This window comes from Natator depressus, chromosome 12 (genome assembly GCF_965152275.1).
Source record: "Natator depressus isolate rNatDep1 chromosome 12, rNatDep2.hap1, whole genome shotgun sequence".
Classification (NCBI taxonomy): Eukaryota; Metazoa; Chordata; order Testudines; family Cheloniidae; genus Natator; species Natator depressus.
In genome coordinates this window covers 9,857,986-9,875,562 of record NC_134245.1, presented here as the reverse complement: position 1 = coordinate 9,875,562, position 17,577 = coordinate 9,857,986, and the positions used below count along the sequence as shown (strand labels likewise).

The window sequence follows — 17,577 nt, the reverse complement described above, 5'->3', positions numbered from 1 at the left end:
CATATCTGTAGCACTGGTGTATAAGATGGGGCAAATACAAGAAGACGAGAGACAATCATACAAAGGCAGATAAAAAGAAATGCAGAATATTGGCATGGATCTGCAGAGTTTATGCTGGTGCCACAATTTTAATTTTCCACTGAAAAATTATGTGGATTACTAATGTTTCAAGGAGAGCTGCCAAAACTGTGATAACTCACTAGATTACCTGAAAATGAATCAAAATATTATCCCTGATAACTGGAAAAAATTAACGCACTAAAATAAAAAAAAAAGGGGCGGGGGCAAGAAAAAAAAAATGCTTGGGAGTTGCCTCACCCCCAGGTATTTCTACATTGCATTTCTGCTTGGATAACATTTGGTCCCCTAGCCCTTTCTTAAAATTCTTGAAGAAATATGGCATAGGACTCAGCGGAAACAACACACAACCCTGGGAGGTGTTGAGCCATCCAGTGAATTTTGTGAGAGTTCAGAGCACTCAACACATTGCAGAATTAGGTCCATTACCTGGGAAGATATGTAATTCTAATCTCAAACAATTTTACTGCATAATCCAGGATGCAAAATACATAATCTATAGTTTCAGCAATGCTATATATTAAACCTACCATCATCCAAGGTTCTCTCATTAGTCCAGTTTGTTCTTTCTTTTACGTTTTTGAAATGTGGATGTTTTTCACTCAATCCAGTATCGAAGACAGCTACTCTTACACCAGCACCTATTTCCATAAAAGAGGATTGGTATACAAATATATTTCCTTGATTTAGCATTTGTATCAGTTTATTCTGGAACATAAAAGGAGTCTCCTGTGTGCTTAATGCACTGCGTGTCTATACATCTCATGTCTTCCAAAACCAAAAGTCCTAGTTCACTCTAGAAATTCACCTAAAGAGCATTAGTTCCTTTCAGTTTCATAAAGGCAGAGACTAATTTAACGGAGTCTGGGGGGAAAAAAGTAAAGCTGATTTTGACCCCATGAGGGACTTGGATCAAGGTAAGTAGATCAACAAATTGATCTCCTTTTCACTTTTACCTACATACAAGTATAATTGAAAATTACACTTATCTTGGTTTTTCAACAAAAATGATTTAGTATATTTTTCTAAAGAACTACTTTAAAAGAATATTAAGTTTACAAAGTGAAACACTTGAAAGGTCAGGAAATATAGAATATAGTTGCCTGTGCAACCTTAACTTTTCTTACATGCACGTATGTGCAGTAAAAGCTCTTTCATCCGACACTTCACCAACCAGCAAGTTCCATAAACCAGCATTTCTGATCCTCACTAAAAGTCCGGTTTATAGTGCCATTGATGTGGGACTGGCAGGGGGCTGGGATGTGGGAGAGGCTGCGGGGTGCACTCTGGGAGGGAGTTTGGGTCTGGGAGGGGGCTTGGGGCCCCAGATTGGGGGTCGGGGAGCACTCACCTCTGACAGCTCCCCGAAAGCAGCTCCCCGTCCCTGCTGTTGCTGGCAGAGGCATAGCCAGGCAGCTCTGTAGGCACGCTGCCTCTGTCCCCCCTCCCCGAGCGCTGACTCTACAGCTCCCAGCCCATTGGCCAGGAACTGCAGCCAATGGGAGCTGCAGGGGGTGGCGCCATCAGACAGAGGTAGCGTGCCTGCTTGCACAGCCACCTGGCCGCACCTCCGCCAGGAGCAACAGGGCCAGGGAGCCGCTTGCGGTGAGTGACCCCCCTCCCCCCACATCTGACACCCCGAGCCCCCTCCCGAGCCCTCTCCCGGACCCAAACTCCCTCCTAGAGCCCGTGCCCTGCACCCCAAACCTCTCCCTCTGAGTTAACTGGCATTTTTAATTTACCAGCACCCCCGTTCCCCCAGCATGCCGGTTAAAAAAAGCTTTTACTGTATTATGAGAAAGTACCTCCACAAAAACTTCCTTAAACTTCCAGCATAGAACCAACCGCAATGCCCACACAAAATACCTCTACATTACATCCAGAGCACCTACAAAATCCTCTGTATCAGTGGTTCTCAACCAGGGGTCCGGGGTGCTCTTGGGGGCCACGAGCAGGTTTCATGGGGTCTGTGAAGCAGGGCCAGCATTAGAATCATTGGGACCCAGGGCAGAAAGCCAAAGCCCCATTGCATGGGGCCAAAGCCCAGAGCCCCACCACCTGGGGCTGAAGCTGAAGCCTGATCAGTGTAGCTTCCCGGGGGCCCCTGTGGTGTGGGGCCCCAGGCAATTGCCCCACTTGCTAACCCATAATGCTGGCCCTGGCTTTTATCTGCAGAAAAACAGTTTTTGTGACACTGGTAGGTTGTGGAGTTTTTATTGGGGGGCTCAGAAAGAAAAAAGTTGAGAACCCCTGCTCTATATTACATCCAAAGTCCAGCCGTGGATCTCTACAGCAACAGCTAAAGTACAATATATTTTGCAGATGTACAGTAAAGTCTCTAATGTTATTTCCACATGAAAAACTGTGAGACTGGAATAAGGGTTGTGCATTTTGAATGCAATGTGGAGAAAATTTTGTGTTTGAATTACAGTTGGCTAGATGCTGGAACTGCAAGGCAGCCTGTTGTGCGGATGTACTGTGAGAACATTTGAGTAGTGTAAAGTTTGGGTGTTTAAGGTAACCTTCATTTGCATGCCTTAACTTGTGATTTCCTTGATTTTTTTAGTGATTGTATTGGTATTTCAGTGTTGACAATTACTGACATAGCTATCAACATTGATATTTGTTATCCTCCTTAGTTCACTGCAGAAACTCAATGTCCCCTACACCTTCCACAGCTGAATTCCTTTCCCACATCCCCCAGCCCCAACTACCCCTAACACAGAGACATGCTCTCTACCTTACATGTCACAACTTGCTCGTCACCATCTCCCCCTACCACATTAAGCTTTTAAAAGTTGATATATATCAACATTTTAAAGTTTAACATAGCAGGGAAGCTGGGAAGGAAGGAGCAAGCATGTTGAGAAGTGGGGTGTAGGGGGACAGAAAAAAGGAGATGACATGGGTGGAAGGAAGAATTTGGAGCTGTGGGAAAAATTTGGGCTGTGTGTTCTCTTGCTAAATTAACCGTTTAAAAATAACTGATTTTATTTTTCAGCTAAAGAAAAGCTACACCGAGTCAGGTCTGCATAAATTCAAACAGTATGTAGCACTTTCCATCAAGTCAACAATGTTCAATAAATGTATCACAAAACTAAGTACCTCTCAGGCCAGGTCTGCACTACAAACTTTTGCTAGCATACTGCATAACCAACCATATACTGGTTACGGGTGGGGAGAGGTGTGAACAGTGACCATCATGGCTCTGCTGGCAAAGCCCCTAGTATAGACAGTTATACCAGTAAAACTGCACTTTTGCTGGTATAGCTTATTTTGCTCGGGGGGGGCTGGAATAAGCTATGCCAGCAAAAGTGCAAGCGTTCCTAATGTAGACCTGGCCTCATTCTCTAGAGAATTCAGATCCATCTGTAACGGATTAATAAATATAAAAAGGGAGCTGGTTGTGTCTCCTTATTACTACATGAGTATTTTTTTCTCACTTGTCTCAGAGACACTCCATTTTTTTTTGTTTTCTAGCCAGGCAGTTCATAGAATATCAGGGTCATCTAGTCCAATCCCCTGCTCAAAGCAGGACCATTCCCCAACTAAATCATCCCAGCCAGGGCTTTGTCAAACCTGACCTTAAAACCTCAAAGGAAGGAGATTCCACCACCTCCCTAGGTAACGCATTCCAGTACTTCACCACCACCCAAACCAACAGAAAAAAGCATACCTGTATAACCCATTTGCCAGAGCACATCTGCCTGCAGGGTTTGAGCAACTTGCCGTGGTATAGCTCTCAGTAAACGCCTGCTTGAATGCCTGCCTGTTGCATGCCAAAATCCAGAGCCTAATGATAGGCTTGCTCTTCTCAGAGGACGAGATGACTGCCATTTTTGAGTCCATCTGGTTTCATTGCATGGCAATGTAGGATCAGCTAGATAGGAATTGGATGGAGAAAAGAATAGTGCAAAACGTTTTATTTTCTATACTATGAAATATATGAACATGTTATTAGTACACTTTAGCCCTACTGTGAACAAAAATTTTAGATAGAAAAATTTTCACTTTTCAGACATTTGTCTAACCTAAATTTTATTTAAATCCTTAATATATCCTCTAAACACAAAAGCTCCATTCTAAAAGCTAATTACTACAGCTCCTATACTGAATATATTACACACATTTAACTTAAGCATGTGAATAGATTAACTGAAGTCAGTAGGTAAAATCCTGACCCCACTGAAGTCAGTGGGAATTTTGCCCATTAAATCCCTAGTAGATTGAATCTATAATATACTGTGTTATGTCACTACAGAAAATACAGCTTTTAAACCAACTTGAATCCTTGATCACACCTCAGAATAGGTATTCTAAAACAGGGATAGTTTCACAATTAATGGGATGAGCCTTTATCAGAAATAAATCATAATGTCCAGAAATCACTGCATTCTCATTTGTATAACATACTCCTGGGGGAATTCTGCACCAAAAAATTAAAAATGTTATGCCAAAAAATTAAAAATTCTGCACACAATATTTTGAAATTCTGCAAAATTCTGCATATTTTATTTGTCAAAATAACACAATATAATCTCTTCAGTTTCAATCATTTTGGTAATTTATTTCAAAATACCTGTCAACAAGTATGTCAACAATACAGACAACAGCAAAAAAGATTTCCCCAGGAGTAGAGAGTTAAAGAAACCCCTACTACAACCCAGTTCCAGTTGGGGGTTGCTGGAGGGAGCTGTGGGGCCCTCAGAGCCCAGATACCTGTACTCCCATCCCCACAGAGCCCAGCTGCAGGCACTCCCCCAGCCCAGACACCCATACCCTCTTCCCCCCAGAGCAGAGCCACGGAGCACCTCCCTGGCCCAGACACCCACCCACACACCTCCCCACAGAGCCCAGCTGCAGGGCAGCCCCCGGCACAGACACCGGCACCCCCAGGGCCTTTACTCCACCCAGCTTCTTTATTGTCCCGCCGGGGACATGGTGTGGTGCAGCCCTGCCCTTCCTCATCCTCTGCCAGAGCTGGCTAGGTCTCCCAGGCCCTCTCCTGTCCCCAGGAGAATGAGGATCAAAGAGTGTGCAGCCTCCAGCCCTGCCAGGCTGGAAGCTCTGCTCACTGCAAGCTGGGATCTGCAAGTCCAGCAGCCCCAAGTGGCAGCCATAAATTCTGCAGGGCAAAAGGGAATTCTGCAGTCCACAGTGACGCAGAATTCCGCCAGGAGTAATAACACTAATTTTGTGGGACTGGAATAAAGCTTACAGATTTTTTAAAAATGAATTTAGTGCCACCAGAGATTAGGAACAGCTCTTTTGAAGGATGACTTTACTTACGCTCTGAATACTTGAGAGAGCGAAATACTTTCCGCTGGGGAGTTACTCGTTTGATGTTTGGGTGGTCTTCTAGTGTCAGTACTCCATCCTTCTGTTTCTCTTTGATCTGGATCACCTCAAAATCACTAGGGTAGTCACTGGCTGGGTTGTTGCGAGGTACAATCCTCCAGTTCTCTATATCACTGTTCTTCAGTGCACTTGAAATAAATTTACTTCTAGCTTTAGCTGTAAAGTATCCATTGAAAGCCACAATATATTCTGCAAGCAGAATACCACACATTAGAAATTACATTTCAACCAAACATTACAATAGGCACATCTATACCACCACCGAGATCTGAATCTTCCTCCTTATTATCAAAACAAATGTCTCAATCTCCCAAATGAAAATATTATGATTCCATTATTAAGAATATTATGGTAACTTGGATTTACGATTTATATAGGTTATGATTTTCAAAATAGTCTAGGGGTTTTAAAACACGTTAATTTTAATGGAAGATACCATATTTGTCTAAATACGCCCAGACTGTTTGGAAATCCTCATACATAGGTTAGTTCAGAAACTGTCACAAAAAAAATAAAATAGTGAACACTTTGTTTTATATGGCTTTTTTGCTGTAGAATTTGTAAAACATCCAGAAAAAAAATATTTAAATTGACTTTATATCTGCATTTTCATGTGTATTAAAAATAAGCCAACTAATGATGATGTCAGAGACAAACCCGTTCTCTCCAAAAAAAAAACACACTTTAATAATTTGGAACCATCATATTGTGCACATTTTTAGCCTACATAATCCCATGATATTTTTACCATTATCTTGTCTTCTACTCCCACCCGCTCCTATTATTTGTCATGCTTTCTTTATGTATCTTGTTTTCAGTTAGACTGTAACTGAAGGGGAAGGGGACGGGGTCTTCCTATCTGACTGTAAAGGACTTTGCACAACAGGACCCCATATCTGATTGGGGTCTTTGAACACTATGTTAACACAAATAATACATAAATCATCATCAGCATGTATCTAAGCTTTAAACACATTTTAAAAAACTGGATTCTTTATTACCATGTTCTACTACTGTCGACGAGAATTCCACTTTCAAAGTAAGACGAGAGCATCCAGGACATAGGTGGGCCTCATGAGAGGAATTTCCTAGTCTTGTACCCAGGTGTTTTTTGCCGCAGAGTAAAATTACAATCAGGATCAACCAGATGTTTGCAAACTTCATGGTCATAAGAGAATATGGTTTCATTCCAAAAATTCCATATATTCAAATGACACGTTTTCTCTTTATAAATTAGTTCAATTTTGTATCAATAAATGTTGCCTTTGCTGTGCTGTTCAACTGGATAATCTCAAAGTTTTGTCCAAGTTAAGCAAAAATCTAGATTTCATGGTTTTTTGAGGTTAAGCCTAGTAAACAGGCTTATTTCTTTCTACGTTTTTTCTCCATTTTGGATTAAAGGATTCTCTCACTCAGAATGTGATAGCTGAGTCCTGTACTCCATTTTATGATGGGAAAGGTAAGCCCAAGGTAGAATTAAGCAAGTTTTTTGCAATCCAACCTGTAAAATAAACAAACCCACCAACAAAAATCATTAGATTTGTCAAACATACAAAAACGTATATTACATCAATAACTGACATTCAGCAATTATTATCGGAGAGAAACCATTTAATTCTAAATTATGCTTCTCTTTGATTTTTAATTTTAATTTCTTTTATTTTTGTAGTTTTCAAAGCTGCTGACAAAGTCATTATAGGATATGTTTTGTATGTACTTATTAACAATTGTCTCATCATTCATTTTTGTACAACACTAAACACAATGGGACCCAATCCTGACTGAGACTTATGGGCACTATCATCTAATATTATTATTAGATAATAATAATAATATTTATATTATTATGTGTATTACTGTAGCACCTAGTAATGATAGTATAACATGTATTAAATTGAGAAGTGTTATGGAAAGGATAGTATGAAGATATAAAATAAGATATTTTTGTTTTATCAACAGGATTTTGCACATACTGAGTTGAAGGCACAGTTAAATTTCACATCAGACATTATGTTTGATGGAAATTGAGGCTAAAGGAATGTAGTGATGATAAATCCAGCTTCATGTTGTCCATTCTTATGCAAGAGCAGACCTTGGCTTATACTTTTGAGTGGAGTTTTTATGGCATTTGTCTGCAAGAGTCCCCTAAAGGAATTATTACTTCGAGGTATTTGCTTGTTTTTCCTGAGTGAAGGTGTGTTATAATTCCAAATGACAATAATTTAGTAGAGAGTATCACTGGGGGGATTTCAGTGTAACAGGGACTCTGTGAAAATGCTTTTCTTCTGAATCTAGGCCAGCTAGGCACTATAATATACAATACATTAGTATGAATTTGTTATTCAGAAAACTCACTTTAAAGCAGCTAAAATCCTAAATGCTACACTGACATTTTAAATACTTCACTTGGATTTAGGGATGAAGTAATAGGAAATCTTGGATGGACAGCTCTGCCGTCCCAACCAGAGGTAGTGAGAAGCAAGTCATTTCAGGACACCCAACATCCAAAATTTTTGATCTGAGTCGAGTTAAAATACAGCACAGTAAGTGACAAGCTACGACAACTCCATGCTGGCAATGCAATTTGTCCTGCTCCAGGCGAGTACCACAGCTCAGGATAACAGTCTTCATCTGGTACAAATAGCACAGCTGCATCATATCTTAACAGATCGAGCAGAACATGGCAACAGGAATCTACTGAGGTTTCCAATAAAAAAGTAGTTTAATAGTATAGCAGTTCATCAAAAATGCAGTCTAGAAATACCTGTGGCACTCAATGCAGGAAGCACCAGATGACACACAAAGCAAGAGGACAGAGACCCACCCCATCCTTACTGCAAATAAGCCATTCAGCACTCATGAGAACCAAGAGGCTGAAGATAGTTCATTATTTCCAGTTCCTTATTCACGGGTTCCCATTACCACAGTCAAATAACAAAATTATTTAAAAATATATCAATGTCTCATTAATTTTTGGAAATTTCATCTAATTAATTTGATAAAATTTTAAATTAATAATTATTTATCAATTAAATAATCAAATACAGAGTTGGGTTTTGACTGACTATATGTGACAAGATAAGTCTTGGTCACCCCAAGTGAAGGTAACCTTGAAGAAAGAACTGACTGCAACATCTACCAGACTACAGTAACACCCAGGCAAAACAAGATGCCTCTGAAATAATATCATGTAATATAGCCCATTTGTATTTGCAGTACATTGCTATTTCACCTTTCAAAAAGCATATGTACATGAAAGCTCAGCTGTACCTAGTATTGGATCTTCAGAGAGTGGGTGTATGTAACTTACACCTCGATGTTACAGGTTAAGGCTGCGAGTTTGATTCCGTGACTTTCCGTGACTTCTACAGCGGCTAGTGCAGCTGCTTCTGGGGCTGCCCAATGAGCTCAGGCAGCCCCTGGGCCAGTCGCACCAGCCACTGCTGGGGCATTCTGAGGTCACTACCCGCCCCCCCAGCAATAGGAGGAATTTGGGTGGGGGACTCGGGGGTCAGGGCTGGGGATTGGGGCATGGGAGGGACAGCGCTTACCTTGAGGGAGCTCCCGGGAAGCAGCAACATGTCCCTCCCTCAGCTCCTAGCGCTGCCTCCACCCACAGGCGCTGCCCCCGCAGCTCCCATTGGCCACTGTTGTTGGCCAATGGGAGTTACAGAGCTGGCAGCATTCGGAGCTAGGAGCTTAGGGAGGGACATGTCACTGCTATCCGAGAAGCCAGGGAGGGAGCCTGCCAGCCCCGCCAACCCTCTGCCCCAGCACCAGCGGGGATTCCAGTTTGCTCGCACCTGCGGCGCTTCCCGGACTCCCCACCAGCAACCGCAGCACTCCCAATCTTTACTCAAGGGTATAGTACAAGTCATGGATGGGTCACAGCCTGTGCATTTTTGTTTACTACCCGTGACCCGTCCATGACTTTTACTAAAAATACCTGTGACTAAAACATAACCTTAACTACGGTTAGCGGAGATGCTAACAGCTGAACAAAGCAAACATTTCACGTTAGCTGGCCTTACTTTCTCCATGTACTAAGAGTAACTGGTCATCAGTTGAGAGAACAAAAAGCCGACTATGACTTTGGTTGGGCTTTAATTCATGTTATTACAGAGGTTATCAGCAAGATAACTCCTATAAGTTATCTCAATGCTTGTTTTAAGTATGTACTGGGAGAGGGCAAGCTGATTTTACAATATTACACATTTGCGTAGTGCATATGATTAAAATAATAATAATAAGTGGACATTTAGCTAAAGTGAAAGATTTCCACTGATTTCTTGTATGCTTCTGCATTCTGTAAAATGGGAAAACAATGCATGAATGTAGTGAAATGATTAGCAGACTCAGCATAATTTTCAGTACAGCATATTTTACTAGACAGTGCACTAAAAGAGGTAGCACAATGTGTACAGAAAAAACAGATATTCTTCACTTAAAACATTCTTGGATTTGATCCTGAAATAGTGATTGAGTGTAATGAGGGAACAACTTGCACAATTCAACTTTTGTTAAATTGATTCCATCACCTAGGCTCGAAAAAGATGATCAGGAGAATGTAAATTCTCCTCCAGCCATAAATTAGGGTACTGAATTTCAGGAAATACTGTTCAAGTATGTCTCAATATGACCATTATGGATTGGCAATGTGCTATATGCAATAAAATGGCCACTAACAAGGGACAGTAATACCATTGTTGAAAACTGGTTCAGAATAGTGAAAAAACAAGGTCTGAATGACAAACTCCTTGAAGAGCTTCAGAGTTTGTGGAAATTATGAAAGACACAATTAAAGGTAAACTATGTGCAACTGCTATAGGCATCTTGCATAACTGTAACAGGAAGGAGAAGTCCCCAAGAAGAAAGTAGCTGATGTTGTTGCTGATTTAGATATTCCAAAGCCTCACACTGAAGTTGAGACCTGAAATAAATGTACACATTCAACACCTAAGAACTGAGACAAATATTTTAAGGCTCCTCAAGGGCAGCTGTATAAACCAAAACATTGGTTGTCCTGTCCTCAACAGAGTGGTGTGGCCAAACTGAAGAAAGGCAAGGTGATATTCACCAACACATGCCCAAGGGATAATCTACTGTACATCATTAATATGATAATTAAAAAATATCAGGCAGTAAAACCTGAGGTTGAACTATTTCAAAATAGAGATGAAGTACTGCAAAGGCTACTTACAATGAGTGAGGCATTTAACAACAATGGGAATGCAGGGAAATTATGATAGCTTACAGTTTCAGAAATTTACAGGAAGGAGTGTGTGGGACTGCTATGGAAGGGAAGGAGATACGGTGACTTCCCACCTCTCCTATTTCTTTAGTACAACACAGTACTCTACATGTTGTAGTTCAGATTTCCCCCAAAAAAGAAAATGAAATAACACTACCTAGTGTTCGATAGATATATATTCTCACATTATATAATGTCCCTCTACCAAGCATCAATGATAGTAATTTACAGGTAATTTTTCAAAGACAGACTTTCATTTGTATGCAGTTGGGTGGTTTGGGCACTTGCCTGGGGTGTGGGAGACCCAAGTTCAAGTCCCTAATTCAGAGTCAGACTCTCCCCTGTGAAGCTGTTCCGCTTTGTATAAATATTTGTATTCCATCGGCCAAACAGAGAGAGAGAGAGACTCACTCTGTGCTCACCCAGGTCCATGTCCCTATTCAAAACCAAACAGAGAAGAGACTTGAACCTAGGTCTCCCACATCCTCAGCGCCCTAACCTCCAGATTATTGGCTGTACCTGTGTTTCTCTTTTTCTCTGTATTTTTCTGCAAAATATTTGGAAAGATCTCGGTTTTGTCCAGATGCAGAAGGAAACCAAATTATGAAACCTTCAACTTCTTTTTGTGTGAAGGAAAATCCATTTTCTGGTCTGCTGTAGTTAGAAGGCGCTACGTAAAATGCAGTGTTGTCCTAAAACAAATGTGCATTTAATAACCTATTGTTGCTCCTCCATAATGAGTTTGAAAATGTTATAAAAACAAATACACACTTTACAAACTGAAAAATACGTCTTTTAACAAAATTAAGTGAAAATTTTGGTCAAAATTTAAAAGTCTTCAGCTTGTCAAATACACAAATCTTATTTAAGTCAGTCGAAGCTTTTGAAAATCAGGTCATTTTTACTGTCATGCATAAATGTGCGTTTGTAGCATAACTTCCAATACCAAAGTTTAAAACTTTGTCCTATACTACACCATTTTGCTATCTGTAGCACATTTAAACTAACTAAACTGTACATGTTAAGTAAGCTTATTTTATGTACTCTAATTCATTGATAATATTACTTTGGCCTGGTCCACACTACACGGTTAGGTCGATGCAATGCAGCTTACGTTGACCTAACTGTGGATGTTATGTACACTTAAATTTCGCTCCTGATGATGTAACTGCCTCACTACGCTGACTTTATAACACCACCTCTCCAAGCGGCGTAGAGTCAAGGTCATTGTAGTAAGGTAGACACTGTGTTACTTACATTGATTGTTATTGGCCTCCGGGAGCTATCCCATAATCTCCCCCGCCCCCCACTGCTCTGGGAACACAGGAGGTGTGGATCTCCTGGGTCTGGGGGGAGAGGGGAGGGAGAGGCAGGCACAGCTCTGATCCAGCCATAAAAACACTGACATCTATTATTAGATTGCTTGGGGCATAGACGAGAAGGGCTACAAGAGGGACTACCAGCAGTGCTATGTGAAAACCAAGCTGTGGCAGACAAGGGAGGCCAAAAATCGATCTGGTATGGAGCCACAAATATGCTGCTTTTACAAAGAGCTGCATGCCATCCTCTACAGAGATCCCACCACCACCTCCAAAAGCCCCATGGATATTTTGGAGAAGCCTGAGTCACAGATCCCCACCGTGAACAGTGAGGAGGAGCTGGATGAGGAAGAGAGCGTAGGGGACAGGTGACCAGGGGAATCCAGCTGGGCAGCGAGCCAAGACATGTTTTGACTCCACTGCAGTCTAGCCAGTCCTGACAGTCGAGCATGGGGGAGCCTGATGCAGGGGAGGGAACCACTGAGAAGTATGCAGTTTGCTTTGAAATTACAGTGGTGGAACCTGAAAATTAGCAAGACACATCTGTCGATTTACTCTCTTTTACTTGTGCTAAAAGAGGTAATGAAACAAACAAGAGAGGTAGTATTGCTTTCTGCTTTTCATTCCCCTCTAGAATTAGGCAGAGGGGGCCATACGAAGCAATTTGTTTGTGTGTACTGGGATGTCCTGCGATATATACAACAAAAATAATATGAAGAAAAAGCATAGGCACATTTGACCCCCAAATAACCTTGCTTATTAACTATGTACAAACGTAGAAAAATTAGCTGAATGCATGCTGCAGTTCTGATTGGTTTCTGATGGCTTGCAGAATGCAGTGAGCACCTCTAGAGGAATCTCATTTCTCTTAAAAGGATATTACCCTATTGTAATGCACTAAAATTAGTTGAACTAGTGAGTGACTTTAGTGTTGCTTTGAGACTTGTACAGTTGCAGTGTGGCTTGGTACACTTTGATTTTTTTAGAAATGGGAGAACTCTTCATTTGTGGTTGGAATACCTCCACTTCCTTAGTCATAACTAAGACTGCATGTCTGTCACGGAGGTCATAGATTCCATGACTTTTGCAGCGGCCGGTGCGGCTGGCTCAGGGGATGCCCGAGCCAGGCAGCTCCTGGGCCAGCAGCAATAGTTTGGGTGTGGAAGGGGGCTCAGGGCTGGAACAGGGAGTTGGGGTACAGGGCGGCGCTTACCTTGGTGCAGGGATGGGGGGCTCCCCAGAAGTGGCCAGCATGCTTCTGCAGCTCCTAGGCAGAGAGCACCACCCCCGCAGCTCCAATTGGCTATGGTTCCCAGCTAATGGGAGCTGTGGAGCCAGCGCTCGTGGCCGGGGCAGCACACTGAGGCCCCTCAGCCTTCCCTCCCCCTAGTAGCTGCAGGGACATGCTAGATGTTTCTGGGGAGCTGTGCAGAGAGCCTGCCTGCCCCACCAACCCTTCCCCACCCCCAGCGGGGGTCTGGGGCCACCCCCCCAAGCACCCGCAACATCCACAGATCATCCCCCCCCGAGCACCCGTGGCCCCCCAGCCCAAGTTGTACTTACAGGTCACGGGCCATGAATTTTTGTTTACTGCCCACGACCTGTCCATGACTTTTACTAAAAATACCCATGACTAAAACGTAGCCTTCGTCATAACAAATGTTGGGACACAGTCATAACAAATGTCTTACACATTTAAATTTTGATAAATGTAGCCATTTTTCCTGTTCTCAGTTTGTTTAGGAACTTTTATGTGTAATCACAGACTTCCTAATATCTAGTTGTCTGTATAATTTCTGTGAGAACATTACAAATGGATTTGCGACACTAGTTAAATACTTTAGCTAAAGAGGTACAATATTTGGGAGAGTTTACCTCAGAAAAGAAGCTTTTGTTATGGATGCAACTTATCCCAGCTCCTTGAGAACCATCTGATGGTCACTGGGATGGGCCACTTTGGGTGGCCCAATATTTGGTTTGTCCCACACAATCAAAACCCAGCTCCGTATTCAAGCACCACTTAACTGTAAAAGTGGGGTGAAGGAGCGACTTGGCAGCATACTGCACACAAACAAAGCTTTGGGATGGAGGGTGGCATGCCCCACCTCCTTCATAACAGTCTGACGTTGTTGGCCACAGGGCCACGTCACTTGGGGTGTCCCACGAAGCATTTTGTCATGTGCATTCAAGTTGTTGTTAACTAGCTAATTACTAATTCTGATTATCCCAATGTTAATTTGATGACATTTCTATAAAATTAACCTTACCCTGATATTTTTTTAAATAGTTTGGGCCCTTGAATAAGGAGCTCGGGAAATGGAACCAAACCAACTCCAGACTCGTTGAGAGCTGTATGCCCCTCCCCCCAGAATCCCCTCCTAAAAACAACCCTACATGCCCCCACCAAGTAGCTCTGCAGCTTCTTCACCCCGCTAGGGCTGCGCTGCAGGTCCCTCACCTCATTAACGCGAGACCCCTTGTTCCCATACATGCCCCCTATGGTTCCCTCATGGCCCCGCTGGAACTGGGGTCACCCCCTCCTCACACACACACAGCACCCCCATAGCTCTCTCCTAGTCCTCGATAGCCCCCCACAGGGCCGACCCACGTTGAGCTCCATCACCCCACGCCCCGGGTGACGCGCCGCCTCTCGAGGCGGGCCAAGGCTCCCGCCTCCACCGCAACACCCTCCCTACGTCACCGCCCCTCGCCGCCTCTAACCGTCTCTCCCCCGAAGCGCCGAGTCCAGGGCCTCCACACGCCATTTTGAGCGGTGTTTACTAACAACGTCTCGCGAGAAGACGGCGGCCAACAGAGTTGGGAACCTGACCCGACGCTCAACGTCCGGAGCGAGGGGGGCGGGGAAGAGGAGAGGCGCATGCGCAAGACTCCGGGCTGTGCGTTTGCCTGTGCGTCTGGAGTGTCGCGAGGCTTGGTGCGGGATACCGGAAGAAGCCGGGAGAGGGCTTCGGCGGGTCTTTCAGGGCGGTTGCGGGTCACGTGGGCGCGTGGCAGCCAAGGGCCGCTGCACCCGTGTCCTCCCGGGAGCTGGTCTGTTCGCCACGCTCACGCCGCCCAGGGTGGGAGGATCCAGTGACGCCAGGCTGTGGGGGGCCTGAGAGGAGATCGGCTGGTGCTGGGGGGGAGGGATTTGCGGGGTGTAACGCCTGTGGGGGTGCTACAGGTACGTCAAGGCACCCAGCGCGCTGGAGGGGCATCTGTGACTGGGGTTAGGTAGACCTGTAAGTTACGGTTCATGGGGCCTCCCCGGGAAGAGACCATGTGGGCACACGCCCAGAGAACGTGTGAGAGAAAAGAATAGCGAAGTCCTCGAGTAGACGAGGGAGCTCCTGTCACAGAACATCAGAGTTGGAAGGGACCTCAGGAGGTCATGTAGTCCAACCCCCTGCTCAAAGCAGGGCCGATCCCCAATTTTTGCCCCCATCCCTAAATGGCCCCCTCTAGGGTTGAACTCACAACCCTGGGTTTAGCAGGCCAATGCTCAAACCACTGAGCTATCCCTCCCTCCATTACCGGTTGTAATGTTAAATCCAGTCCTGTCTCTTGGGGAAATGCACTTGTATTCATTCCCTAACTTTCAAGAAGCAGGCGCACTAGAGTGGCTTGACTGACATTAGGAATTTCAAATAAAATTAGTCTTCCAGGAGAGGCAGCCGTATTAAATTTTCTATCTTACCTTTAACTGGCAGGGGCTGTAGAGCCATTCAAAATAAGGCCAGCATTGTTCTCCTCTGACTCCTGGAGAGCGAAGGCTCCTGCAGATGCGTATGATAAACAGCACTGCAAGCTTCTCCGTTGCCACTATACTTTAAAACTGAGCTGGAAGGACCACTTCTGGAAACGAGTACAGCCCTGCAAATACACGGGTATCCGCTTTAGATCTGTGGATGTGGATATCCGTGGGACCATTTCTGCGGATACCAGCGCAGATGCGGATACAAATACAAATTTTGTATCCGTGTGTGGCTCTGAGGGTAAGAGTGGGTGAGCAGTTTAGAGGAACTGGGGCGCGGATCCTCCACCTGCCCTGGATGAAGGGCCTGGGAGCCAGGGACAGGGGCTGCTTCGGCCCCACACCCAGGGCAGGTGGAGGGTCTGCCCCGGCTCCCACAGCTGCCTGTCCAGCTCTTACCGTGGCCGGGCTGTGGCTCCCAACTGCCCTTGGCAGCTGTGGGGAGCGTGGGTTGCTCCACCTTCCCTGGGCAGTGGGCTGCTCATGCCCCCACTCAGGGCAGGTGGATGGTCTGCCACAGCTCCACACAACTGCCTGCCTGGCTCTTACCGTGGCCAGCTGCGGTTCCTAGCTGCCCCCATCTCTGGTCAGACCTGGGTTGGGGAGAGTCATGCTGGCAGCTGTGGGGAGCCTGGGTCCCTCCACCTGCCCTGGGTGGGGGGCTGCCTGGGACCCCCACCCAGGGCAGAGTCCACTGCAGCTCCTCACAGTTGCCAGTTCTTTCCAACTGGGCTCTGGGGGGGCAGACTGGCTGGCTCAGAGCCTCAGTCCGGCCTCCAGTGTAGAGCTCTGCAAATTCATGGCTATCCACAGATAATTAGCCCCTCTGATGCTGCTAACACTGATGGCAGAGTTAGGAACTAATATAAACAAACAGTTGTGGTGTATTGTGCAGTTTAGACCCTTAGTCATAGCAGAGTGTGTCACAAATGTTTTAATTGTTAGTCCTGCACCTCCAATGCACCTTAATAGAGCAAGCTAGATTCTACTGCCGTTCACAAATAATCAGCTAATTATATTTAAGCTAGCAACGATGCACAAGCTGGGGAACGGAAACAACTTTCAGCTCCTACATGAGTCTTGACTGGTAGTAGTTAAGAAGAAAAGTGTTTTCTTCAGTCAATTGAGCACATTTGATCTGGAATTACTCACAAATAGTGAGCCCCTCGGTGGCAATTTTAGGCACATGACAAAGATTATTATAGCCAATGAACACAGACAGTTTTTATTTGACAGTATAGGCAGTTTCATATACATTGTGTGCCTTGGAAAGCTGTACAAAGATGCATTATATACAGTGTGGTTAACTAGAAAGCTTTCATTTCACTTTATCACTTGTAAAGGTGGATACCCCTCTCCCCTTTAAATAATTTAGTGATTATTTTAATTCTGATGAAGGTCAGAAATTGATGGCACTAGCTAAAGCAGGAAATCACCTTAGAAAAGACACAGTGCAAGGTTCTTTGCAGTCCTGTCCCAGTGCAAGATGTGCATTATTTTGCAACACAGACAACAGCTACTTGAGACCACCAAACTCATGTCACAAATGATCAACTGAATTTGTCTCAAAAGGGGGCAACCTAGTCCATCCTTAACCTACTGTTTCTTTCACTTATATCTAATTCTTTGTTTTTAAGTGCTCTGACTTGGCTGTTTAATTTCTACGGAAGCTTTATTTGATGTTGCATTCACATGATATTTATATCACATTCCTTTTTTAGTAATTGATACTTGTGGTATTTAACTTGATTTCAATTACTTTTGAAAAGTTTGTAGCCTTTAGATGCATATGCCATTTGACTTTTATAAAAATCAGT

The 17,577-nt window shown here is 44.0% G+C and overlaps 1 protein-coding gene across 2 annotated transcripts in view; it reads right to left on the bottom strand.

Annotated features, from left to right (window-relative positions):
- The window catches only part of MBTPS1 (membrane bound transcription factor peptidase, site 1), a 45,817-nt gene extending 31,001 nt beyond the window's left edge, over positions 1 to 14,816 (bottom strand). Inside the window, exons 1-6 of one of the 2 annotated variants that reach the window (XM_074968566.1) lie at positions 14,728 to 14,785; positions 11,207 to 11,379; positions 6,438 to 6,937; positions 5,368 to 5,625; positions 3,755 to 3,958; positions 609 to 719 (exon numbers count right to left, since the gene is read on the bottom strand). In XM_074968566.1, the coding sequence (XP_074824667.1) occupies positions 609 to 719; positions 3,755 to 3,958; positions 5,368 to 5,625; positions 6,438 to 6,624 (760 nt within the window). In that variant the 5' untranslated portion in view covers positions 6,625 to 6,937; positions 11,207 to 11,379; positions 14,728 to 14,785. Of the gene's footprint in view, positions 1 to 608; positions 720 to 3,754; positions 3,959 to 5,367; positions 5,626 to 6,437; positions 6,938 to 11,206; positions 11,380 to 14,727 lie in introns of both variants that reach the window. The other variant, XM_074968565.1, reaches the window with a different exon arrangement.
- Between the last annotated feature and the right edge of the window lie 2,761 nt (positions 14,817 to 17,577).